Genomic DNA, 23,983 nt, shown 5'->3' with positions numbered 1-23,983 from the left:
TCGATCATGAGTGCATGTGTAAAGTCTATACAGCATGTAACAACATTTATTACACGAATGTTTATAAGTTGCTCCAGATTACCGTCACAGCGCGTTTGCAGGATGAACTGCGAAATTTACACCTCCGAAGATGAAGATCGTTTTTGCATTCAACGGTGTAATTTATTGACGTGGATGGCTCGATCCACAAGACAAAAAGATCCCTCCATCCCATAATCTCCCAGCACACGATAAAGTCAAAATGGGCTGGCTTTGGAGATCATCCCCCTCGAAGGAGGAGGAACCTCAGACAACCTCCTCTATGCCTTCTTTGTCCGACAATGCGGCGCCGCACCCATCACCCGCAGCAGAGGCACCAGGCACCACCACGCCATCGTCGCAGTCTCGGCCGTTGAGCCGCGAGGAACAAGCGGACGCAGAGTTCAACCAGTTGCTGGAGAGCTTAAAGGCCGACGTATCACGAACAAAATCACCACAGCAGTCGTCCAATGTCTCAGAATCTCACTCATCCTCATCATCACCGTCACCTTCCGGCCCTCCGCAACCTCCAGCTTCGATCGCCCCCGAGTCTCTCTACCCCGATTCCATGTCCTGCCGCTCTGCGTTTGACTACGCGTTTTTCTGTCAGTCGTTTGGAGGCCAGTTTGTGAACGTATACCGCTACGGCGAGCTGCGGTCGTGCAGCGAACACTGGGATAATTTCTGGCTGTGCATGAAGGCCCGCGGAATGGCGGACGAAGAGCGCAAGAAAGTGATTCGGGACCACTACCGGAAAAAGGCCGTCAAGTACAAGACGGGGCCGAGCAGTGAAGATGTCTGGGACCTTCGGAGGGAGCCAGTGCAGAACGCTTTCCAGGGAGATTTTGCCGCACTGGAGAGGGAGATGAAGGCCGAGGAGGAGGCAAGTCGCAGCGCTGGTGGGATATAGAGCCATTCTTTGCTTTGGGCCCCTGTCTTTCTTGTGCCTCTTTCATACCGTCTGGATTGGATACCTGCCCCCTCTGGGACGATTGTATTATACATTGTGGACTTACGGAGTACATCTCTTATGCTTAGCAACTGGGATAAAACTGAATGAATCAAGTCTTATCATCCTTGACCCGTCGCTCCAGTTTCAAACATGCATAGCTGCTCTTTCATGACTCGAAAGCACGCTCTCCGCCGGTGATACATACAAAGCATTGTGTCTAGAACAAGGACAAAGAAGAATCCGCACCAATGCCCTTGTTCTCATTGTTTACCCTGCACCGAGGCTCAGTATCAAGGCTCCAAGTCAACGCATGTCTCATATCACTGTCACAGACCTTAGAGGCTGAGCAGACCACAATGATTATAAAAGAAGAGGAACAGCGCAGCGAAATAATGAAGCTACAACTCAACAATTCCTGCATTCCCTCAAGCCCCCAAACCAAGCTTCAAGATGAAATCTCGTCTAACTAACCTCCTGCTCCTAATCATCCTCATCATGGACTGCTCTTCTTCACCTCCAAGGCCCCAATCAACACCGTCGTCTCCACCACCACGACGTCGTTCGCGGAGACGGCGGCGGTTCTCAGACCGCTTCGCGTGTAATCACGGCTCCCACACTGACGAAGACAACAGGTATCCGCTGGAGTGCACGCAGTCGCATGGAAGACCCAGCGACAACCACCAGGAAGATAAAGCCCCGCCCGCCAGAAAGAACGTCCGCTGGGGTCCCGTCACTGAGATTTCCAGCCCCAACTACAGAAGCCGCGAGCGTGTGCGCAGCCCTAGCCCATCACCGTGCAGGGTTGCAGCCAAGCCATGCTTGAAGCCGCCCACTCCTTTGGATCAGGAGATGGTCCAGAGGAATCTTCGGGCCATGGTCGACGAGTCTACGCACCGTCTGAACATGTACTACAGCGCCATGGAGTACTTCTCCGGCGACGTGGTTCTGGACGAGGTCATGTGCCAGGACGAGAGACAGCTTTTCCAAAAGGCAAGGAGACAATCTTTGAAAGATACGTTCCGCTTTGCCAGGTCGCCATCTCACATTCCGTCCACGTCGAGCTCGGGAAGATCGCTTTGAGATGAATGAATGCAGAACGAATAGCGAAGTGTCACGACATCCAGGTAGCCTTCTCCTGGCATTAGGAATCAGGACTGGCGACGGGGAAGGTAAGCTCTTACCTCCAATAACGGCTCTCAAAAGCAGAATAGACTCGACGAGTCTCAACTCTTTTCTCGGACATTCAAATGGTCGAGCAGCATTATCAGCAATCAAGAACATCCTGGACGGAACGAAACAGTAGACAGATGAGGTACGCCTCCTTTGTGTGTCTTCCTTTTACATTCCTGCCAGCAGATTTACACTTATGACCCCGAGGTCAATCCTCCATCTTGCAAGACTGAATTACTCTATTTCCTTGTTTTCGCTTCCTTTGAAACACTAGAAACAGCACAAAAAAATATAAAATAAGTTTCAGATTGATGATAGAAAAAGATATGTACATAAAACATAAGACATAGAACTTGCGGGAATCGTAAAAGCTCCGGCGACACCTTAATGTTCGCCATAGATCCTGAAAACGACGCTGCAACCAAAAGCAAACCCGCCATTCTCAGAGAATAATCAGAAAGTGAGGTGCGAGAGGTGAAAAGAGTCAGTGAGCCTCCCTCGGTCACATCCATGTAATCGTGATGCGCCTAACATGGTAGATACAATTGACCACCCTGTAATGGATTCGGGATCAATCAACGGACTTTTCAACAACAAAATAAAAGATATCTTAAATCATTATCATCATGGAAATACTGTCACAGCCCCAGACGTAGCGAGGTCCCAGTCGTCTAGGCGACAACAGTCGTGGTCTCGCTTGTCTTTGGGACCATGTCAATGGCTGGCCGGCGTACGATACCACCAGTCACAGGAAGCTGAGAGCTGGTGCCCGTCAGGAAGCTGTCAACTTCACGAGCACATTGACGGCCTTCGTTGATACCCCTAGAAGACAATGTTAGTTATGGTCCGTTGGTTTACCCAGCCTTGAGTGAATTTTGTATGGGTGTAGACTTACCAGACAATGAGGGACTGTCCTCGGCGGCAGTCACCAGCAGCAAAGACGCCGGACACACTGGTTGAGTAATGACCTGGAGGCGTCTTGACGTTCTTACGGGCATCACGCTCAATTTCATCGCCCAGAAGGCGGTCTTCAGGACCGAGGAAACCCATAGAAAGGAGAACAAGGTCCGCAGGGAAGAACTGTTCGCTACCCTCAATGGTCTTCATATCCCAACCGCCAGAGGCGCTCTTGGTCCATTCGACACGGACAGTGTTGATACCCTTGACGTGTCCGTTACCGTCGTCGACAAATTCAGTAGACATGACACAGTACTCGCGAGGGTCCTTGCCCATGTGGGTCTTGACCTCAGAGTGGCCGTAGTCGACACGGTAAATACGGGGCCACTGGGGCCATGGGTTGTCACGGGCGCGCTCTGGCGGGGGCTGAGGCAGCAACTCGAAGTTAACAACAGACTTGGCACCATGGCGAACAGAGGTACCAATGCAGTCGTTACCAGTGTCACCACCACCGATGACAACAACGTGCTTGTCCTTGGCAGATATGTACTCGCCGTCAGAGAGACCCGAGTCGAGAAGAGACTTGGTGTTGCGGTGCAGGAACTGCATGGCAAAATGTACACCGTCGAGCTCACGGCCAGGGACCTTCAGATCGCGGGCAACAGTGGCACCAGTGGCGATGACGACGGCGTCATTGCTCTGGCGAAGCGAGTTCAGGGACACCTCGCTGTCAGGGCCAACGGCAGTGTTGGTGACGAACTTGACACCCTCGGCGGCCATGAGGTCGACACGGCGTTGGACGATCTTCTTATCAAGCTTCATGTTGGGGATACCGTACATCAGCAGACCACCAATACGGTCAGCACGCTCGTAGACAGTGACACTGTGCCCAGCGCGGTTAAGCTGGTCTGCAGCGGCGAGACCAGCGGGTCCGGATCCAATAACAGCGACCGTCTTGCCGGTGCGCGTCTTAGGTGGACGAGGAACCATCCAGCCCATCTCAAAGCCACGGTCGATGATAGCACACTCGATAGACTTAATGCCCACAGGATCTTCATTGATGCCCAGCACACAGGCGCCTTCGCAAGGGGCAGGGCAGACACGACCAGTGAACTCCGGGAAGTTGTTGGTCATGAGCAAACGGTTGAGAGCATCCTGCCATTGGTTCGCAAATACTAATTCATTCCACTTGGGAATGATGTTGGAGATAGGGCAACCAGTGTCAGATTGGCAGAAGGGGACACCACAGTCCATGCAACGAGCGCTTTGATATTTGAGCTCATCTTCGCTGAGACGGCTCGACAGCTCGGCCCAGTCCCGGGTACGAGTAGCCGGGTTGCGGTACTTCTCGCTGCGTCGGCTGTACTTCATGAAACCCCTCGTCTTATCAAGGATCAAAGCGGACCTCTTTTTCTCAGTCTTTGAGTCGCTCACGCTGTCTTCAATGTCCAGCATCTCGGCTTTCTTCTCCTCTCCTTCCGTCTTGTGCTTGGGCTTCTCGGCAGGAGTGCTGGGAAGCTGAGGGATAGTGAATTCGGCCTTCTTAGCAGCGGCTGCCTTGGCAGCTTCCTCCTCCAGAATGCGCTTGTAGTCAGTAGGCAACACCTTGACAAAGTGGGGAAGAGCACGGGTGAAGTCCAGGAGGATACGAGCGGCCAGTTCTGAGCCTGTGTAGTGGTGGTGGTCCTCGATTAAACCGCGAACAAAGGCGATCTCAGCAGGGTCTTCCAGGCCCGAAACCTCCACCATCTCCATATTAACCTTGGAGAGGAAATCCTGATTCATGTCCAAGACATAGGCGATACCACCGGACATACCAGCAGCGAAGTTACGACCGGTCGAGCCAAGAATGAGCACACGACCACCGGTCATGTACTCACAACCGTGGTCACCAACACCTTCAACAACGGCAGTAGCACCGGAGTTACGAACAGCAAAACGTTCAGCGGCCACACCACGGAAGTAGCAGGTACCCCGGGTAGCACCGTAGAGACAAGTGTTACCGATGATGATGTTCTCCTCTGCCTTGTACGCAGCACCGCGAGGCGGATAGACAATGAGACGACCGCCAGAAAGACCCTTGCCCACATAATCGTTGGCGTCACCCTCAAGTTCGAGAGTAATACCAGGAGCAAGGAAAGCACCAAATGACTGACCAGCAGAGCCCTTGATGTTGGCGTGGATGGTGTCCTGAGGAAGGCCGGCTCCACCGTAGCGGCGACTGACCTGGTAAGACAGAGTAGCGCCCAGGGCACGGTCAGTATTGACAATGTCACACTCAACTCTGCAAGGCAAACCCTTCTCCAGCGCCAATTCGGACTCCGCGATCAGCTTGTTATCAAGGCGGACGTGCAGACGGTGGTCTTGCTTGCGGACATTGTAAGTAGCCACGCCAGGACGGAGGGAGTGAGCCGGAGTCAGGATGAGGGAGAGGTCAATTCTCTCTTGTTTGGCGCTGCGAATGTCCTCCCTGACCTTGAGCAACTCAGCACGTCCAACCATCTCGTTGACCGTGCGAATGCCGAGCTTGGCCATGATAGCACGCATCTCATTAGCCACATAGTAGAAGAAGTTGATCACGTGTTCGGGCGTGCCCTTGAACTTTTGGCGGAGTTCGGGATCCTGAGTTGCGATACCAACAGGACAAGTATTCAAATGACATTTCCGCATCATGATGCAACCAAGAGCGATCAAGGGAGTGGTGGCGAAACCAAATTCTTCGGCACCCAGCAAACAGGCGATAGCGATATCGCGACCAGTGCGAAGTTGACCGTCAGTCTGGACCACAACACGACCACGCAGATCGTTGAGGACCAGGGTCTGATGGGTCTCCGCGAGACCCAGTTCCCATGGGAGACCGGCGTACTTGATACCAGTCCAGCGAGAAGCACCAGTACCGCCGTCGTGACCGGAAATCAGAATATGATCAGCCTTGGCCTTGGCGACACCGGAGGCTACGATACCGACACCAACCTCAGACACCAGTTTCACGGAAACACGGGACCGAGGATTGGAGCACTTGAGATCATAGATAAGCTGCTTCAGGTCCTCAATTGAGTAAATGTCGTGGTGAGGTGGAGGCGAGATAAGACCAACACCGGGAGTGGAGTAACGAGTGTGGGCAATGGGACCGACGACCTTGTGGCCGGGCAGCTCACCACCCTCTCCAGGCTTAGCGCCCTGGGCCATCTTGATTTGCAGCTCGTCGGCATCAGCAAGGTAGTGGGAAGTCACACCGAAACGGCCGGAGGCAATTTGCTTGATGGCAGAGCGCATGGTGTCACCATTCTCCAGTCGCTTGCTACGCTCAGGGTCTTCACCACCTTCACCGGTGTTGGATTTACCACCAAGACGGTTCATGGCGATGGCCAATGTGGAGTGAGATTCCATGGAGATGGATCCGTACGACATGGCACCTGTCACAAAACGACGGACGATTTCAGTCCAAGGCTCAACCTGGTCGATAGGAATGGGGCTCCGTTGCTCGAAGTCGAACTCCAGCATACCACGCAGAGTGCAGTTCTTGATCTGCTCATGAGCGGCCTTCGCGTAAGCCTCGTAAGATTTGTCGTTCTTGGTACGGACAGCATCTTGTACATTGGCGATACTGACGGGGTCGTTGATGTGCGCCTCGCCTCCATCACGCCAGTGGTACTCGCCCGATTCAGGAAGTCCGGGAATTTCAATGACGGAACGAGATGGGTATCCGCGTTCGTGGAAGGCATACGCATCCTGAGCGATCAGCTCAAAAGTCAATCCACGGATGCGGCTGGCAGTTCCAGCGAAACACCGGTCAATGACGCTGTCATCAATACCGAGAGCCTCGAAGATTTGGGCACCCTTGTATGACTGCAGGGTAGAAATACCCATCTTGCTCATGACTTTCAGGATACCTCCGTCGCAAGAAGCCTTGTAGTTCTCAATGACTTTCTCATCGGAAAGTTGCTTGCGAATCAACTTCTCGCGGTTCATCTTGAGAATACACTCCATGGCCAGGTAGGGATTGACGGCATCTGCACCATAACCAACCAGGACACACATGTGGTGGACTTCACGAGCCTCAGCAGTTTCGACAACGAGCGCCGCAAGTGATCTCCACTTATTGCGGACCATGTGATGGTGCACGAGACCTGTAGCGAGCAATGCGGACACAGGAACTCGATCGGCGGAGGTTGCCCGGTCAGAGAGGACAATGACCTTGTCACCATTCTGGATTGCTTCGGTGGTAGCATCGCAAATGTCATCGAGGGCCTGGAGGTAACCAGGGACACCCTTCTTCTTCTCGAAAGTGATGTCGATGATCTTCACCGTCCAGTCATTGTAGACTTGGCTGATGTTCTTGATAGCATTAAACTCGGGGATGCTCAGGATTGGGGAGGAAAGACGCAGACGGTTGCACTGCGACGCATCCATCTCCAAGAGATTGCCCTGAGGACCGACATAGCATTCGAGAGACATGACAACAGCCTCCCGAATAGGGTCAATGGGAGGATTGGTGACTTGAGCGAAGAGCTGGCGGAAGTATTCGTAAAGAAGGCGAGGTTGCTGCGCCATGCAGGCCAATGGAGCATCATTACCCATTGAACCGAGGGCTTCCTTCGAATCGGCAGCCATAGGGCCGAGAAGCAGACTGACCTGCTCGAACGAATAACCGAAGGCCTTGAGCCGAGGGTCATTTTGAACAGTGGTGTCGTCGAGTGTGTAACTAAGATCCACATTCTGTTCCAGCAACTTTCGATTGATGTCAGGCAGTCTCAAAAGTTCCTTGTCGAGCCATGCGGCAAAGTCTTGACGGTGGGCGACAGTGTGCTTGAGTTCAGCATCATCGATGATACGACCGGCCACAGTATCAACCAGAAGCATCTTGCCAGGCTGTAGACGACCCTTTTGAACGACTCTTTCCGGGTCAATGTCCACGGCACCGACTTCGGAGGCACAGATAATACGGTCATCATCGGTCACATAGAAACGGCAAGGACGCAGACCGTTGCGGTCCAAGTTCGCACCACAGTAACGCCCATCAGAGAAAGTGAAGAGCGCAGGTCCATCCCAAGGCTCCATCTGACAAGCAGCCCACTCATAGAAGGCAGCTTTGGCAGGGTCCATGGCCGGGTTATCCTGCCAAGCTTCGGGAATCATGATCATAACCGCCTCGGGCAGAGAAAGAACACCGTTGATCATCAGCAACTCCAGGACATTATCGAAGGCAGCCGAGTCAGAGCCACCGTCTTCAACGATCGGGTACAGAGAATCCAGCTCGTCACCGAAAATGTCAGACTTAAGAAGGCCTTCTCTAGCTCTCATCCAGTTCTTGTTTCCGCGCAAGGTGTTGATTTCACCGTTGTGGGCAGCCCATCGCAGAGGCTGTGCACGGTCCCAAGACGGGAATGTGTTGGTAGAGAATCGGGAGTGGACGAGAGCGAAGTGCGCTTCGTAATCAACATTGACGAGGTCGTGGTAGTACTGGTACACCTGAACAGGGGCCAATTGACCCTTGTAGACAATGTTTCTGTTGCTGAGGGAGCACAGGTAGAACCAATTAGCGAGACCAATGACGTGAGTGGCTCGTTTCCGAAGAACATAGAGCTGTCGCTCGAAAGTCCTTTCGTCGAACGACTCAGGATCGGTGTTTTCTGGCTTATTCCCCTCACCATATGCGGACTTCAAGACCACAAATGGCTGCAAGATGATCGGCTCTCTCGACAGAGCAGCAGGACCCAAGATGGTTGAGTCGCGAGGGACCTCACGCCACCCTAGCACCCGCAGACCGAGAGACTCTGCAATTTCCTCGAGCTTGGCGGTGGACTCCTTAAGAGACTCCTGATCCGGCTTGAAAAACAAGTTACCGACGGCATACTGGCCCAGCGGAGGAAGTTCAACGCCGACTTCTCGGGCGAAATTCTTGATGAAAAATTTGTGCGGAATACTGGTCATGACACCGGCACCATCACCATCTCGTGCATCAGAGCCAACGGCTCCTCGATGAGTCATGTTGCAAAGCAGATTGCGAGCTATCAGTGAAGAAAGAGGTCAGCGAGCTGTTACTCGATCGTGCTCGATGGCGATTACCAAAGGGGTGATCCTACCATCGCTGACAATTTTGTGGCTTGGTTTGCCCTTGATGTGACTAGATAACCGCAGAAGTTAGTCAATGACAGTTCCGGAGCATCTGACCTGCAGATCACATCCATGGGGAGATGTGAAACATACGCAGCAAATCCTACACCGCAAGCATCCTTCTCATATTCGGGGTCATAGAGACCCTGCCTCTCGGGCAAAGTGTTAGCCCAGCCATAGCCACGCTTTGGCTGGTACTCCGAATATTCGTTCGGTTTCTGCTCTTCAACTATATTTTGGCCATAGAGTTCCTGCAAATTAAGACCCATTCTTCCGCCGGCGACCGACAGAGAATGGAATTACAGGGTTGGGAAGGCTGTTGCTGCACTGGGACTGGGAATAGGGACGTCGCAGACAAGACCGGGGCGGGGCGGCCGTCAAGTAGCTGTATAGAAAAGAGAGATGCGTCTAGACTGTCGTCACAGGTATTCGGGGTCAAAAACGCGGGTTTCTAAGGGTGATTAGGGAAGTCTAGATGGTGTTTGACCCAGCGTCTAACTTCGAGAGTGATGGTAAGAGAGCAGAGAAGGAAGAAAGAAAGGAGAAAAGGAAGATCAGAAAATAAAATGAGGAGGAGGGGGAGGAGGAGATGGGGGGAGAAATAGCCAGAGGCAGTGGAGCGGGACGACCAAGCCTGCAGGGTAAATTCCGTGAGTAACGAACGATACGGAGTACACTGATACCGTACGGGAGGGAGAGGTCCGGGGAATCCACCTCGAGACTCCGATGGGCGAATGCACGGATTGTCGATTGGACTCTGGGAATTTCTGGTGAGTAGGTAACTATATTATTCCGTATGGCTGCTCTTAGTGTGCCAAATTTGAAGAACGCTACTGTTAGATGACCGTTAAGTACCTAGCAAGTAAGAAGGACTATCAATGTCGGCGAGAAGGTAAATTTGCTACTGGGGAACTGGGATATGTCAAGGACTCCCATCGTGGCGAAATGCAGTTTGTCATCATTTACTATCTGGTATCTAGTTTTATGGGTAGGATGCAAGGCACTGTATCCAGTGTTTTAGCGTACTCCCTTACTCTGTACAGTAGGATGACAGGCGACATGGACAAAACAGAGCAAAATCTATAGTACGATGTGTGCATATTTCTTGTGACAAAAGAACCCTACTGCATTTATTTTCCTTTGAAGAATTGATGTCCACGGTAGTTCTCGCCGGAAAAGGTACATTTGCTATTCCTTCGCGCCCGTTCAATCCCGCTTCGGGTGAGATGGTGGTTCTTTTAACCCACGGAGTACTCCGTACACAACTCAAGAGCAGAAGAGGAGCATTCTCGGCATTTGCCAAATGATTAAATATGTTTTACAAATACGAGTCGTGAGGAAGATCATTGATTCTGTGATCCATGCCAAATAGAAATTCGGACATACGGAGTGCATCATGTCCTATAAATTTGAAGATGGAGGAGGGGAATTCAGCATAAGCAGTACCTTAGTAGGTTGTTCCAGCAGGACAGAGATAAGACATCGCTCACCAATCAGAAGAGAGGCTTTTCAACCTTGGCCTAAAAAGATTAGGTTTTCACTACGTCAAGATCCAAACCCGGTGGGGCACATGGGCCTTAGCTTCTGACTGTAGATTATTCTTAAAAAATAAAGCAAAAGAAGACGACGCTAGCGCATGAGTTTGGTTCAATTGATTTACCACCCGAGCCGAGATACAATACAGCGTTTCGTTTGGAACTGTATCCATCCATGGCTATGGTCCATTCAGGATGGACATATTTATAAACACCTGGAGTGCGTTCTTCAACATTAATTGGATAATTGGATTTTGCCTCGGGACGCTCATCTGGATATGACTGGCCCGGTTTGGAGTAATATTCTCCCCTCAAGCCCATCCATCAGCACTGAAAGCCATGTGAATACTCATGTACAAATTTCATGCCAGTCATTGGCGCGTACTATAGTCTGCCTCGTGGCAGTCTAATTGTCATCGCTTCTGTTGACTCCTCGGACTGACAAGAAGAAGGCATCTGTTGCACATCTCCTGTGTGAAAAGGCAAGGTGACAGAATCTAAAACGATTCCATTGCACGACTTCCCATATCAATCGCTTTAATATTGGAGAGCCTATACGGAGAGCACTGCAGTAGACCCAGTTTGGGAATGGTTGATTCGTCCACGTATAGTCAATTTCATGCACTATGCAAAGGGGCAATGACTGTTCGAGACTTCGACAAGCTTCTACCCTTTCCCAAGGAGATCCCAGCTCTGAGATGCTTGCAAACTTGCAGTCTTAATACTATCATTAGCCTTAGCAGCATGAAGGGCCGCATGGCCGGTAACCAACTGGGCGGGTGCCGCTATGTGGGGCAGTACAAGGATTTAGTTGCTAAGGTTGTCCTCCAGTTGAGGATTTCAATCATCTAAGGTACCTTGGGTGTCTATACATGGCCTTACCGCTAGGCAGGCAGAAGGGATGTTCCCAGGTTTTGATCGAGCGCTCATTGGCAAATTGAAAGTGTAGGCATCGGAAGAAAGAAGGGACAGACCGAAAGAGAGAAAGGGACAAGAGAATAATAATTTAATAGGATGCACGACACTGCAAGCCAGCTCAAAGGCGCACCCGAAGGATTCTGGTGGAAGCCACCGGCCGACAACGGCGTGCACTGAGCGATAGATGGCCTTGAAATCCAGCCTTAACTCAGGCCCTGGTGTTGGCGCTATTAATGCTGAATGCTGACTAGTGGCTGGCTCTTGTCCATATGTGCCGTAAACCATCACACTCACTCACACTATGTTGCATTCCAGCCAGTATGAAGTATCCCACGCTAAGCATTAGTGAAAATTGACCATATTATACCGAGTAGATTTTTCTCAGTAAATAGAGGTATGCGATTTGGTTTTCAAAAGGCAGAGTGAGTGGTATGGCATAAACATTTGATACTGCCTTCATAACGTGAGTGTACAAGCTCGTACCGACTATGTATTATTACGATAAGTTTCATGATCCAAATTGCTGAGCAAAGCCGGGTAAATTACTGGCACGGAGCAGTTACCGTTGGTCCGTTGCCCTCCATTAGAGCCTTGGGAGTCGAATGTCCGCCAGAATAAGCCTGTAACCACAACTTCCGACAACGGCCAAGCTAGCGCCTTACCTCTTCCGTCCTGGATGGTATCCCCTTGCTTCCTCTCCCCTCCCCTTCCTCCGTCCTCCCCAAATTAATTCCTGCTGTCCTTAGGCAACAACCCCCGATGTCGGGACTTCCGAACGATAATCAAACCGCGTGCAGATTGGCTTGTTGAAATTATGCCATCTCATTCTTTGAGGTCATCAAATGATCAAGCAGCTTATCGCGCTTCAATGTAAATCATAATCTACCCCATATGTCATTGATTCGGCTCCGAACCCCATATTCTTCTGTTACGATGTACCAAAGATCACTCTCCAGTACCACTACTCTCGACGGTTTTGTTCATTTCAGATCAGGTCTGGGTCAATCCGTACTCCGTAATAATCCATTATTCCGTACCTATTCAGTAGTGGCTCATGGCTATGTGGGATTGTGGACTATGAACTCCAGGATCCTGAGATACTCACCTGGGGAAAACCCACTCTTACTTCGGTCCCTCCCCTCCTCCTCCCCTTGATGGTGTATGGCCCCGACCAATAGGCGTGGCGGAATTAACCAGCGCCCCGGAATACGAGCGGTACGCACTAGGATGCACTGATGCATGCATCGTAATCCCTGCTAATTTCCATATGATTGAGTTTCGGACTTGCCAGCGTGGGCTTGTCAATCCCGACTCAAACACGCGCGATAAGAGTTTAATTGAAGAAATGTAATGATAATAATAATACATAAATCAATCGATTTCCAATCTCTCTTGAGTGTCGGCAGCGGCGACCACACCACGAAACGACTGCCTTCAGGTATCGACTCCATACCTAGGCTACCTGGCGCCCACGCAATGCATTCAACATATGGGATTTCCCACCCATCAGTACCAATATGCATCGGGGAAACTGGATGATTACCCCTTCTCGACTCGTCGATAATGGCGAACAAATGCAATAGCGAAGGTGAAGAGCTACGATTCACTCGATTATGAGTTGTAATTCACTATGATCCGTCGATCATCTCAGCATGCTGTCGCCTTTATTCTGCGACAGACAAATAAATGGCAGGACCCTTCGGCCGATTGATGGACTTCTAACGAGGCACTTTCCCTTTTCAGATTGAAACCACTTGAATCATGCTACCTCCAGACGAAGAATATACCACACGGGAAGGGTGAACGAATCATATCGGCTATGATGGTGACTTCCGAAAGCAGACGAAGACTACTCAGACTCAATAATGTGACTCACAACTGTCGACTCATTAAGGGATTCACTAAACAATGCAGCCTGGGAAATAATTAATGGGCCTGGCAGGAGCAGACAGGCCAATTAGCGGCAGCCTCATTCATGTTGTAGTACGCTTCAGCATGTGAGCTGTCCTCTATTTTCATCTGGTCTCTCCCATCGGTCTCTCGGGTAAGATACGATACAGCAAATTACCGTGGCATCATGTGACCCAGCGGAGTGCCAATGTTGCTTTCTTCCGGAAAATCCCGTGGTTTCCTGACCAGTCTTGTCCGCTTTGGGTTCACCGGAAGTGATGTGGTCGATGGAGCGGAAGACTGCAACTGTTCGGGAATTTGCGGAAAGCCCGTTGTAACGCCCGAAATCGGACTCTTACCAGGCTCCGAGGCACTGTGCGGAACATACGCCAAAGTTCAAAGACCGCTACAGAGGCAGAGGGCAGTATTGACACGTGGGCTGCATGGATGGTCAGATCTCATCACCGGCAGTTTCGAACTGAAACGGAACCATTTCGAATCTCGCCGCTAGTATTATTTCCAGTTCGGAGCTCGTGGGATTTGCACCTGTGATCCTTTTCAGCGCGCTCCCAAGCGGAACCCCTTTACTCATCTTCTTGAAAGATTCGCGTGATGGAGGAAATGGGCTTCGTGGAATGATCTCTTCCTCAAAGGCAGCACAATTGAGCTAGGAATACCTGCCCCCATGATCTGATGGTTCTTCTTTGCTGAAGCATTGCAATTGATTGTCTGCAGGCACATTGCAGTGAGACAATGCAATCTCAGTATCGGGCTATGTCCGCACGTTTCCTCAATTATGGGCTGAGCTAACTTGCTCGAGAGTTCCAGAGATTGCCGATAGTTCGTTTAAGAGCTACTACTGGCCTGATCTCATAGGGACCTGTGTTACTTCTTTCTTACGATACGAGCCTTTTGTCCAAATACTAGAATATACTGCAATCATGAGTCGACGGTTGACGAGGCTCCAATGCAGTGTGCATACCTGAAAGGCTGCTAGCATATATATCTAGATTCTATAGTAGTTAAATCGAGCACATTAGTGATATTGATGCCAAAATTTTCATCTTGACACAAGACCCTTTGACTCCGTATATGATATCATCGTATATGTTATGAAGCTTGTGAAGTTTTGCTACTTCTAATATATGCTGGGCGTCATAACCGGGATTGATGAACGAAACCGCGGCCGATTGGATTCAAAGATTCAGCTTCTTCATTCTCTCTTCTCATCTTCGACTCTCCTTGGCTGTTGTACTCAAGGACTCGATAGCTGGATTGTTTTGGCTTTGGAGATACTAAGAAAAAGGTTCCCCGCGCGATAGTGGAGCTTCATTGTTTTCTGTTTTTCGTTTTCTTCTCCGCACTTGCTCTTCTTCATTTGAACAAGTCATAAGTACACTCGATATACAAGACCAATTGACCGCGGTTGGCGTGTAATCGACTGTTGATTTGAAAGAATCATTTGCCTAGGATCATTTATATTCTTGCAGAAAACAAGAGGTTTTGTATGTGCTGGACCTGACCAGCCCTGGGCACCGAGGTCTTCCACGACAGAAGCTTCACTCGGCAGGAAAAAAGAATATCACGAATAATGCTGTCTCTGCCTCTGATTACGCCGCGCGACGTATGCTAATCTCCAATTACACTGGGAGCCCGTCATACAAAAAGCTAACATCCATTCAAACAGTCGCATGAACTCTGGTTCGGCTCCTCTCAATTCCACCGCACCTCATATCAACACCTTCAGTCGCCCGGGGACGCGCCACCGCACGGCCACCCACGTCGCAATGGACACCCTGCCCCGAATGGACGAGCAGTAGTTACCCCTGGCAACAGCCTATCGTCATTGCAGCTCGAGGAGCGCGCTCTCCGCGCCCGCAAAAACAACATCGCTTCGTTCGGACACTCGTGGATCAAGCCGGCGGGATGCTCCAAGACCATGCTGGGTATGAAGGAGGAGGAGGCCGAGCGGGAGGAGGCTCTGGCGGCCGCGGCGGCTGAGATGGCTGCTGCGGCTGCGGCTGCGGCTGATCCCGGCTTGGACGAGTTTGGGAATCCGATGCATGACCAGGCGGATGATACGGGCATGGAGAGGGATTTGGATGACGATATTCCCGATGCGGATGCGGACGGGCTTGTGGAGGAAGGGGAGGAAGGTCTGGAAGAAGACGAGGACGTGGATGAGGATGTATACATGGAGCGGGATCTAGATGATGATATTCCTGAAGCGTTCGCCGATGACGACGACGACGACGATGATGCAGAAGTTGAGCAGGATGTGGAGGATGCTGGTGACTTTGACAACCAAGCCGATCTGGACGACGAGATCCCTAGCGCAGCAGATGATTACGAGGGCGAAGACATGAGCGACGTAGTCGAAGAAGACGGCGAAGATGCATTCGGGATGGAGCGTGATCTGGACGACGAGGTTCCTGAGGCAGCGGAAAATGGATCGGAACAGGAAGAAGAATGGCAGCATACCGACACTGATGCCGAGTTCGACGAAGAAGATGACCAGAGCTTCTCGCATGACCAATTTGTTGCACAGGGTCTCCGAGCCAGTATATCGAGCAACCGTGGCCTGCCACCGCCTTCCGCCCATCGCAGCCGGGAAACGCCAGCCCAGACACGATTTCTACAACGCTGGAGCGGCGGCGGCGACGCGTTCGATTCTAGTGGCATGATGTTCGACGACGGTGATCTCCGTGCCTCGTTGGCAAGCCAGGCAAGCCGCCAGAGTGGCTTTGGACGGTTTCCAAGGCGGCGTAGTGGAAGAGATAGTCCTGAATGAGTCTGATCCTCCGGATAACTGACAGCTACGGCTGCCAGGTACTAAGTATGCATATTCACTGTTTATATTATCGGGGATTCCGGCGTTGGGCTTAGAGGTCTCGGTTCATCAACGGGACGGAGTTGGTGCAGGGTATTCATTGGACGCGCAACTTGATTCTGCATGATTTAGAAGCGAACGGAAGACATAACATCCATAAGATAAAACTTCCCGTCTATTTCTGCTCCTACCCAATGAGATTGTATATACATACATGTCATGCGAGCAAGATATTACAATATTGAATGGATAGCATGAGCCACCCTTATGCACTTCAAGACCATATCAACTCATGCGCCAAATGGTGGCATGACATTGCCGAGAAGAATGAATAGTAGACTGCCGCAAAACAACAGTGTTCAGTATGGCTTTGGTACAGTGTGCAACATACAACGCCGGAGAACGCCACAGAATGAACTATGCAGCAGTGAAGTAGAAGACATTACAAGGAGTAAGTTATGTATGCCCACGGGTGAGTTATTATGTAGACGTAGGCCAAGGGGTACATGGTGTAGTGCACTGCGCTGTGGAGGCGAGCGAAGTAGGAATGTCGCCAGACTAAGGTATCAGGAAGTATAGATCGTAGGCAGTCCGTCCGATATAGGGCCTAAGTCAGCCACACGTATGCGAAGATCAGGAAAACAGCCAGGAAGAAACCCAGCCATGCACGCCAACCGACACCCGTACGCTCGGCCATTCGGAGCATGCGAGTCATGTTACCACGGAGGCGCACGCGAGTGTTGTCGAATGCATCATTTAGCTCTGAGATGGTAGATGTATCACGAATTTCATCGCCAATGGCGAGTGTAAGCTGGCCGGAGTGTCAGTATCACGTTCGTGATGTCGCTCTAAATAAACAGCAAGAACGACGGACTCACATCCTTCAACATCTTGACTTTCGCACTGATACCCTCGACCTGAGCGTCATTTTGCGATTCGAGATGGTCGAGGACTGCGTCGGAATATTGGCCCCTTCACCCATGAGCATCAAACCGGCATTGAGAGTTGTGTTTGCGGGCAAGACTCACTTCGCATTGGGGGTGGCCTTTCGGAAACCACCTGTGGAGCCCCCGTTCATGTACCCATCGGTATTCGAGGCTGAGTAGCCTCCATAACTATATCCGCCCACGCTGGCCGGTGAGCGGCTGGCGGGTCGAGAACCACCTCCGTAGGAATCGAAGAGAGAAGAGGAAGCGCGGGGATCGCGCTGATGAAGCGAAGAACGTGGGAATCTGTAAGAACCCAAATTAGTTCCGAGATATCCAGGAACGCCATACTTAGTGTTGGTCGGTCATACCGTGAAGACATAACAGATGGTCGTAAACTGGGAGATGATGCAAATCAGGAGACGCGGAGAACACCGATTGACGAAGATTCTCACCGCCAGCTAATTTGTGCGCATGATGACCAGTGTTCAAATATGGAGAGTTTGCAGGATTAGCTTGTATATATTCCGAACTGCATCGTCTGGACGAAGCTTTGCGATCTGCTTGCGGCAATCGAAACAACAACACGGCGGAGTTGCCACTTGGGTGTCTGTGACTCGCTCAACCGCCGCACGTGAGTGACGATGCACGAAATGTTGAATGATTTCTAGGGGCCTCCAAATGATTTGACCGACAAATAAGAGATCTGATTTCATAGGTTTAGAATTGTACAGCTGCTGCAGTATTCATGGCAGGATAGGATGGGAAGAGGGCTGTAGAAATTAGCACCCTGATCACATAGTAGGTTGGGGTTCTCTTGTCGTCGGGGTGAAACCGTTTACAAGCTTAGTATCAATAGATTCGTTTCGTCACAGTATGTGCGCATACTCGAAGAAGAAATGATTTAACTGGAATAGAAACAGAAAGCCCCCAATGAACCTGCGCCTGCCTTCCCATTCACAATTCCCATTCCCAGGATATTTCGATGGCTCCATAAGACGTCGTTTAATCAATCGCGCATGTCCTCGTCGTTAGGTTGGAATTCCTCATCGTCATCGTCCTCGTCGTCCATCTCATCCTCGGCCTTCAGCTTCTCGGCCGCCTCCTGGAAGTCGATGGTCTTGCCTCGTGTCCGACGACCTCCAGAAATGATGTTTTCTTCAGAGATGGGTTCAAGATTGTCGTGGTCATCATCGTCATCATCTGTAGAAAGGTTAGGTTAGCATGACTAGCCATCTGAAATAGTTCCCCCGATGTCTTCCAGAAATGGAAAGAAGAGAGAAAAAGGGAGTATTGGTTTGAAACGCCACATACCGTCCGCCATCTATGAGTAGATGAGTTAGCTTGAGCGTCTGAGTAGTACATCACATGGGGCGATGCGAACTCACCATTTCCTCAGCTTCGCTTTCATCACTGTCCTCTTCCTCGTCCATGCTCATTTCCAGGGTAGGCTCATCAGCAGCCTTACCCTTTCCCTTGCCCTTGCCCTTATCCGCAGCGGCCGCATCGGGAGCATTGGCAGCAGGATCATTGCTGAGAGTAGCCAGGTGGTTGTCGCCCATTGTGGTTTGTTTCGAAGTGCCTCGGAATACAGATATTAGGCAAGGAGTAGGTGACAAAAATGAGTAAGTTTTAAAAAGCAAGAAGGAATTGCAAGGAGACTTCCAAAAGTGAGCTTGAGAGGGAAGTGCAGAATGTCCTTAAGTACTGTGCGGAGTGCAAGGATGGAAATTATACTCGTAGAGGAATGATAACAACAAGAGCTGCGGACAGGAAACCAAAAACACATCAGCCGCAAGGGAGATGCACCTAAGACCCGTCCCTCGAGTCCCCGGGCGCTGATTGGCTGATCACAGGATTGATCAGCACAGCTCTTTCTTGTAATGCGCTATACCTTTTCAGGATTGATTATTTGAGGCCTCAGGCTCATGGAATTCATATCCCTGCTCAACAAGGGCAGCATAAACGCAGATGGAGTATTCCGTACTTGAGACTCCTATCCTAAGTAGTTCTGGGTTAACTAGCTAATGGTCTGTGAATCGTCTCCTTAATGCTATCTGCTCTGCAGGCCAAACAAGATAGCAAATATCAGGAGGATGTCTTAATGCTTCTAAATGCTTCAATGCCTGACGAGCCCATCATCCCTCTAGTGCTGGCCGTATTGTACAAACTTCAGCTCAAGAAAGTTCTGTAGTCAATTGATAGGTAACGGTCACAGTCGGAGACAGTCATAAAAGGAGTCGGACTTCAATTTCGAACAAGATCTCCTTGGCTGGACAACCCCGGACTAGGCTCTCAGTTTAAATAGTGACGGTCTTTGGGAAGGTTTCGATCCCTGTGTTCTCCATAGGGGTATATATAATCAAGGCTTGTATCTATGGAGAGGAGTGGCTGCAAGAAGAGCAGACTGTGAGATCTCCTTCAGTTACCATGGCAACCGAAGATCGGTCTTGAAGGTAATGAATATCACATCAGTATACCTCTGAGAGGTACTCCGTGCTCCATTATCAGAATATCCGCCAGGCAGGGCCCAAGCGCTTGAGGGAAAATTTCTCCAGTATGGGGATGAGAGAGTTGAGGGCTATGTAGGTCGTTCAGGGAAGCCAACCTGTCAATGGCAAACATAGAATCTTTAGAGACTGAAACCTTGAAGCTGTCATGAACTACGGAGATAGTGGGAGGGTGATATACTTCTATCTCCAGGTACTGCTTCCAGAGCTAGCTAGTCCTCTCCAGGTGGCGTGTCTTACTCTGGTGGCACAATAAGGTACCTAGCTATGATGCAGTCACGCACTGGTGAAGGTCAGACTGGTAGATGAAAGAAACGGGCAGAAGTCTCCATACCCCCACCAAAGACACTCGCGGAAACCGAGAGTCTCTGCCACGGAACTGCGCACTATTAGGCTTTCCGCTAAGAGTCATCATGACGAGGCAATCTGTCTCTTGAGTGAATTGATTTGAATAGTGATTATAATGCTGAATATCATCAAAACCGTTCTGTAGATAGATAGAAGGTAGTGAAAGTAATAGCCAGACAAGAGAAAAGAAAAAATCGGAAGATTGTTACGTCATCCGGCGACCCCGCCATCTGCAGCCTAAAAAAGGAAAAAAATACTCACGGAATCAATCATCCACCAGATGCTTGGAGACCAGATTTGCAAGACATAGAGCCCAATGCGTCGAGAAACCGCTGGTAAACTAATGGAAAGGCCCAGAACATGACCTGATGGTTCTTGAATTGACACCAATCATCGCGACACCTGGAGAATTGGCCCGATCCAGCTAATTTCCCTGATAGAAGCCCATCGAACACGATGGATGGTCATCGAAGCTCCCTCCTGCTAGAAGCTTCGCTGGAGCTCAACCTCACCGCCCTCCACTATATCAATCTCTTTCGCACAATTCCCAGACACTCCCAGACTCAATTTTCTCTCACACACAATCTTCTTACTAGAATTACTGTCCATCCTGTTGTTGTCTCTCTCCTTCCTCCCTTAGAGACTGTACAGTAACCACCTTCTCCTAACTCTACCTTCACGCTCCACCTATATCTTCTTTCTATCTTAACGAACCCCTCCTCACTTCTTCACAATGGCTCCCGCTGTCGGTATTGATTTGGGTACCACCTACTCCTGTGTGGGTGTCTTCAGAGATGACCGCATTGAAATCATTGCCAACGACCAGGGTAACCGTACTACACCCTCGTTCGTGGCTTTCACCGACACCGAGCGTCTCATCGGTGATGCCGCCAAGAACCAGGTCGCCATGAACCCTCACAACACCGTCTTCGATGCTAAGCGTCTGATCGGTCGTCGGTTCCAAGATGCTGAGGTTCAGTCTGATATGAAGCACTGGCCCTTCAAGGTCGTCGAGAAGGGCGGCAAGCCCATCATTGAGGTCGAGTTCAAGGGCGAGACCAAGCAGTTCACTCCTGAAGAGATCTCCTCCATGGTCCTGACCAAGATGCGTGAGACCGCTGAGGCCTACCTCGGTGGCACTGTCAACAACGCTGTCATCACTGTCCCCGCCTACTTCAACGACTCCCAGCGTCAGGCCACCAAGGATGCTGGTCTCATCGCCGGCCTGAACGTCCTCCGTATCATCAACGAGCCTACTGCTGCTGCCATTGCCTATGGTCTTGACAAGAAGGCTGAGGGCGAGCGTAACGTCCTGATCTTCGATCTTGGTGGTGGTACTTTCGATGTTTCCCTCCTGACCATCGAGGAGGGTATCTTCGAGGTCAAGGCTACCGCTGGTGACACTCACCTGGGTGGTGAGGACTTCGACAACCGTCTTGTTAACCACTTCGTAAATGAATTCAAACGGAAACACAAGAAGAAAGTTCCCCCTTTTCCCCTATTGTTTCGTTCGAACTAATACTAACCTTTATAAACAGGGATCTCACCACCAATGCAAGGGCCCTGCGTCGCTTGCGTACGGCATGCGAGCGTGCCAAGCGTACCCTCTCTTCTGCTGCTCAGACCTCCATTGAGATCGACTCTCTCTTCGAGGGTATCGACTTCTACACTTCCATCACCCGTGCCCGTTTCGAGGAGCTCTGCCAGGACCTCTTCCGCTCCACCATGGAGCCTGTTGAGCGTGTCCTGCGTGACGCCAAGATCGACAAGTCCTCTGTCCACGAGATCGTCCTCGTTGGTGGTTCCACCCGTATCCCCAAGATCCAGCGTCTCGTCGCCGACTTCTTCAACAAGGAGGCCAACAAGTCTATCAACCCCGACGAGGCCGTCGCCTACGGTGCCGCCGTCCAGGCTGCTATCCTGTCTGGTGACACCTCTTCCAAGTCCACCAACGAGATTCTGCTGCTCGACGTTGCTCCCCTCTCTCTCGGTATCGAGACCGCTGGTGGTGTCATGACTCCTCTGATCAAGCGCAACACTACCATCCCCACCAAGAAGTCCGAGACCTTTTCCACCTACTCCGACAACCAGCCCGGTGTGCTTATCCAGGTCTACGAGGGTGAGCGTGCTCGTACCAAGGACAACAACCTCCTTGGTAAGTTCGAGCTCACCGGCATTCCCCCTGCGCCTCGTGGTGTTCCCCAGATTGAGGTCACCTTTGATGTCGATGCCAACGGTATCATGAACGTCTCTGCCGTCGAGAAGGGTACCGGCAAGACCAACAAGATCACCATCACCAACGACAAGGGCCGTCTTTCCAAGGAGGAAATTGAGCGCATGCTGGCTGATGCCGAGAAGTACAAGGAGGAGGATGAGGCCGAGGCTGCCCGTATCCAGGCCAAGAACGGTCTCGAGTCCTACGCCTACTCCCTCAAGAACACCATCAGCGAGGGCAAGCTCAACATCAGCGATGCCGATAAGGAGAAGGTCTCCAGCAAGGTCGAGGAGATCATCAGCTGGCTTGACAACAACCAGACCGCCACCAAGGATGAGTACGAGTCCCAGCAGAAGGAGCTTGAGAGGTATGTTTCATCTATTTCCCTCTAATCTTCATCTCAACCGTATGCTAACGTTTGCTCCAGTGTTGCCAACCCCATCATCTCCGCTGCTTACGGTGGTGCCGCTGGTGCCGCCCCTGGCGGTGCCGCCCCCGGTGGTGCTACCCGCACTGCTGACGAGGTCGAGGAGCGCCCCGAGGAGCTTGACTAAACGTCTAGCTGAGCGATGTTTCTTTCCTTTCTTCTCTTTTGCCTTGTGATATCTGGACAGGCAATAATGGGTTTTGCTTTTCCTTTCATGTCTTGTTTTACGAATTTACGGGATCCTTTTCTTTTGCGATGACTGCATAGATTCTAGTTTGTTTCCATGCATGATTGTCTATTATGCTTCGGTGGGAAAAGTCCTAACTAATGAGCAATGGAATCTTATCAAAACTACTTCTCCTAATATCTCGTAGGTGCACCGGTCGTTAACACAGTGCTACGCGTAAGTCCTCTGCATAACTCTTGCGAAAAATATCAGTTGTCACCGGACATGGAGCCAGGGAGCTCGAGTCCCATCATTCGGGTATCGTAGCGTAGTGTAGTGTACAGGTATCATGCTCAAACTTATATCAAATCATCTGCTCCCCACATGCGTAAGAAAGAGGGAAAAGACACCGACATTATAAACCCTCAAAATCACCCGCCCACCATCTCCGGACTCGATCTGCCCCCGTCTTTGCGATAGCCTCAAACCCAATCTCCCCCGCCCGCTCAGGATGTTTCTCTCGTTCCTCGCGACGGATCCGAATCAGCGCCGCGGAGGTACCAATCGTAAAGGCGAAGACGGGGTCTGCAAATCTGTGATCACGGCTGTTAGTATCGATGTCAATGTCAATGTTGGCGTCCAAGCCCGTGTCTTCTTTCTTCAAGGGTTCCGCGGGGTTCCAGGACGTCGTCCGTTGTATTTGGACAGCGTGCACGTACTTGGAGATCAGGTAGATCGGCATAGTGATGGACTTGCTTTGTTGTTGGTATAGCACTCGCTGTTGGTGGACCTGGTCTTTGAACGTCAAGGTATCAGCCTTGAAACACCGTATCCCATCCGGTGACGCTGTAGCTGTCTATGGTTGGAGCTTGATTTATCCGTTCATTGCGGAGGTAGAAAATATAGGTCACGTGGCATGAGACCTACATCCATTTTCTTCTACGGGTACATCCAAATTGCTACACTCTCTAAGCAAATCCTTGGGTAATGCAGTTACTTACTAGGATTTATCAGAGTCTCTCGTTGGTACACCCTACAAGAGGCTAATAATAATAATAATTCTC

General features: G+C 50.8%; 8 protein-coding genes across 8 annotated transcripts; 4 read left to right on the top strand and 4 right to left on the bottom strand.

Annotated features, from left to right (window-relative positions):
- Nucleotides 1-241: 241 nt before the first annotated feature.
- ALT_8392 (EMI1 family protein) lies at nucleotides 242-928 on the top strand (the record flags this gene model as incomplete). The annotated part of the gene is made up of 1 exon (XM_033561385.2): nucleotides 242-928. The coding sequence occupies one exon, from the start codon at nucleotides 242-244 to the stop codon at nucleotides 926-928; it is 687 nt and encodes a 228-aa protein (XP_033417276.2).
- Nucleotides 929-1,465: 537 nt separating this feature from the next.
- Nucleotides 1,466-2,050, top strand: ALT_8391 (uncharacterized protein; the record flags this gene model as incomplete). Its single annotated transcript, XM_033561386.1, has 1 exon — nucleotides 1,466-2,050. One exon carries the CDS (start codon nucleotides 1,466-1,468, stop codon nucleotides 2,048-2,050), a length of 585 nt encoding a protein of 194 aa, XP_033417277.1.
- A 761-nt stretch (nucleotides 2,051-2,811) lies between these two features.
- ALT_8390 (glutamate synthase (NADH)) lies at nucleotides 2,812-9,423 on the bottom strand (the record flags this gene model as incomplete). Its single annotated transcript, XM_033561387.2, has 4 exons — nucleotides 2,812-2,962; nucleotides 3,036-9,048; nucleotides 9,124-9,164; nucleotides 9,248-9,423. 4 exons carry the CDS (start codon nucleotides 9,421-9,423, stop codon nucleotides 2,812-2,814), a joined length of 6,381 nt encoding a protein of 2,126 aa, XP_033417278.2.
- Nucleotides 9,424-15,088: 5,665 nt separating this feature from the next.
- Nucleotides 15,089-16,288, top strand: ALT_8389 (uncharacterized protein; the record flags this gene model as incomplete). The annotated part of the gene is made up of 2 exons (XM_033561388.2): nucleotides 15,089-15,121; nucleotides 15,185-16,288. 2 exons carry the CDS (start codon nucleotides 15,089-15,091, stop codon nucleotides 16,286-16,288), a joined length of 1,137 nt encoding a protein of 378 aa, XP_033417279.2.
- A 646-nt stretch (nucleotides 16,289-16,934) lies between these two features.
- Nucleotides 16,935-17,635, bottom strand: ALT_8388 (SNARE domain- containing protein; the record flags this gene model as incomplete). Its single annotated transcript, XM_033561389.2, has 4 exons — nucleotides 16,935-17,138; nucleotides 17,206-17,299; nucleotides 17,356-17,559; nucleotides 17,625-17,635. The coding sequence occupies 4 exons, from the start codon at nucleotides 17,633-17,635 to the stop codon at nucleotides 16,935-16,937; spliced, it is 513 nt and encodes a 170-aa protein (XP_033417280.2).
- A 627-nt stretch (nucleotides 17,636-18,262) lies between these two features.
- ALT_8387 (histone H2A.Z-specific chaperone CHZ1) lies at nucleotides 18,263-18,815 on the bottom strand (the record flags this gene model as incomplete). Its single annotated transcript, XM_033561390.2, has 3 exons — nucleotides 18,263-18,456; nucleotides 18,568-18,577; nucleotides 18,642-18,815. 3 exons carry the CDS (start codon nucleotides 18,813-18,815, stop codon nucleotides 18,263-18,265), a joined length of 378 nt encoding a protein of 125 aa, XP_033417281.1.
- Nucleotides 18,816-20,844: 2,029 nt separating this feature from the next.
- On the top strand, nucleotides 20,845-22,880 carry hsp70 (molecular chaperone Hsp70; the record flags this gene model as incomplete). The annotated part of the gene is made up of 3 exons (XM_089600416.1): nucleotides 20,845-21,614; nucleotides 21,650-22,693; nucleotides 22,754-22,880. The coding sequence occupies 3 exons, from the start codon at nucleotides 20,845-20,847 to the stop codon at nucleotides 22,878-22,880; spliced, it is 1,941 nt and encodes a 646-aa protein (XP_089455309.1).
- A 454-nt stretch (nucleotides 22,881-23,334) lies between these two features.
- On the bottom strand, nucleotides 23,335-23,661 carry ALT_8385 (uncharacterized protein; the record flags this gene model as incomplete). The annotated part of the gene is made up of 1 exon (XM_033561392.2): nucleotides 23,335-23,661. One exon carries the CDS (start codon nucleotides 23,659-23,661, stop codon nucleotides 23,335-23,337), a length of 327 nt encoding a protein of 108 aa, XP_033417283.2.
- Between the last annotated feature and the right edge of the window lie 322 nt (nucleotides 23,662-23,983).

Source organism: Aspergillus lentulus, assembly GCF_001445615.1.
Source record: "Aspergillus lentulus DNA, contig: Alt16, strain: IFM 54703, whole genome shotgun sequence".
In the NCBI taxonomy this organism is placed as follows: Eukaryota; Fungi; Ascomycota; class Eurotiomycetes; order Eurotiales; family Aspergillaceae; genus Aspergillus; species Aspergillus lentulus.
This window is presented reverse-complemented; position numbering and strand designations above follow the sequence as displayed.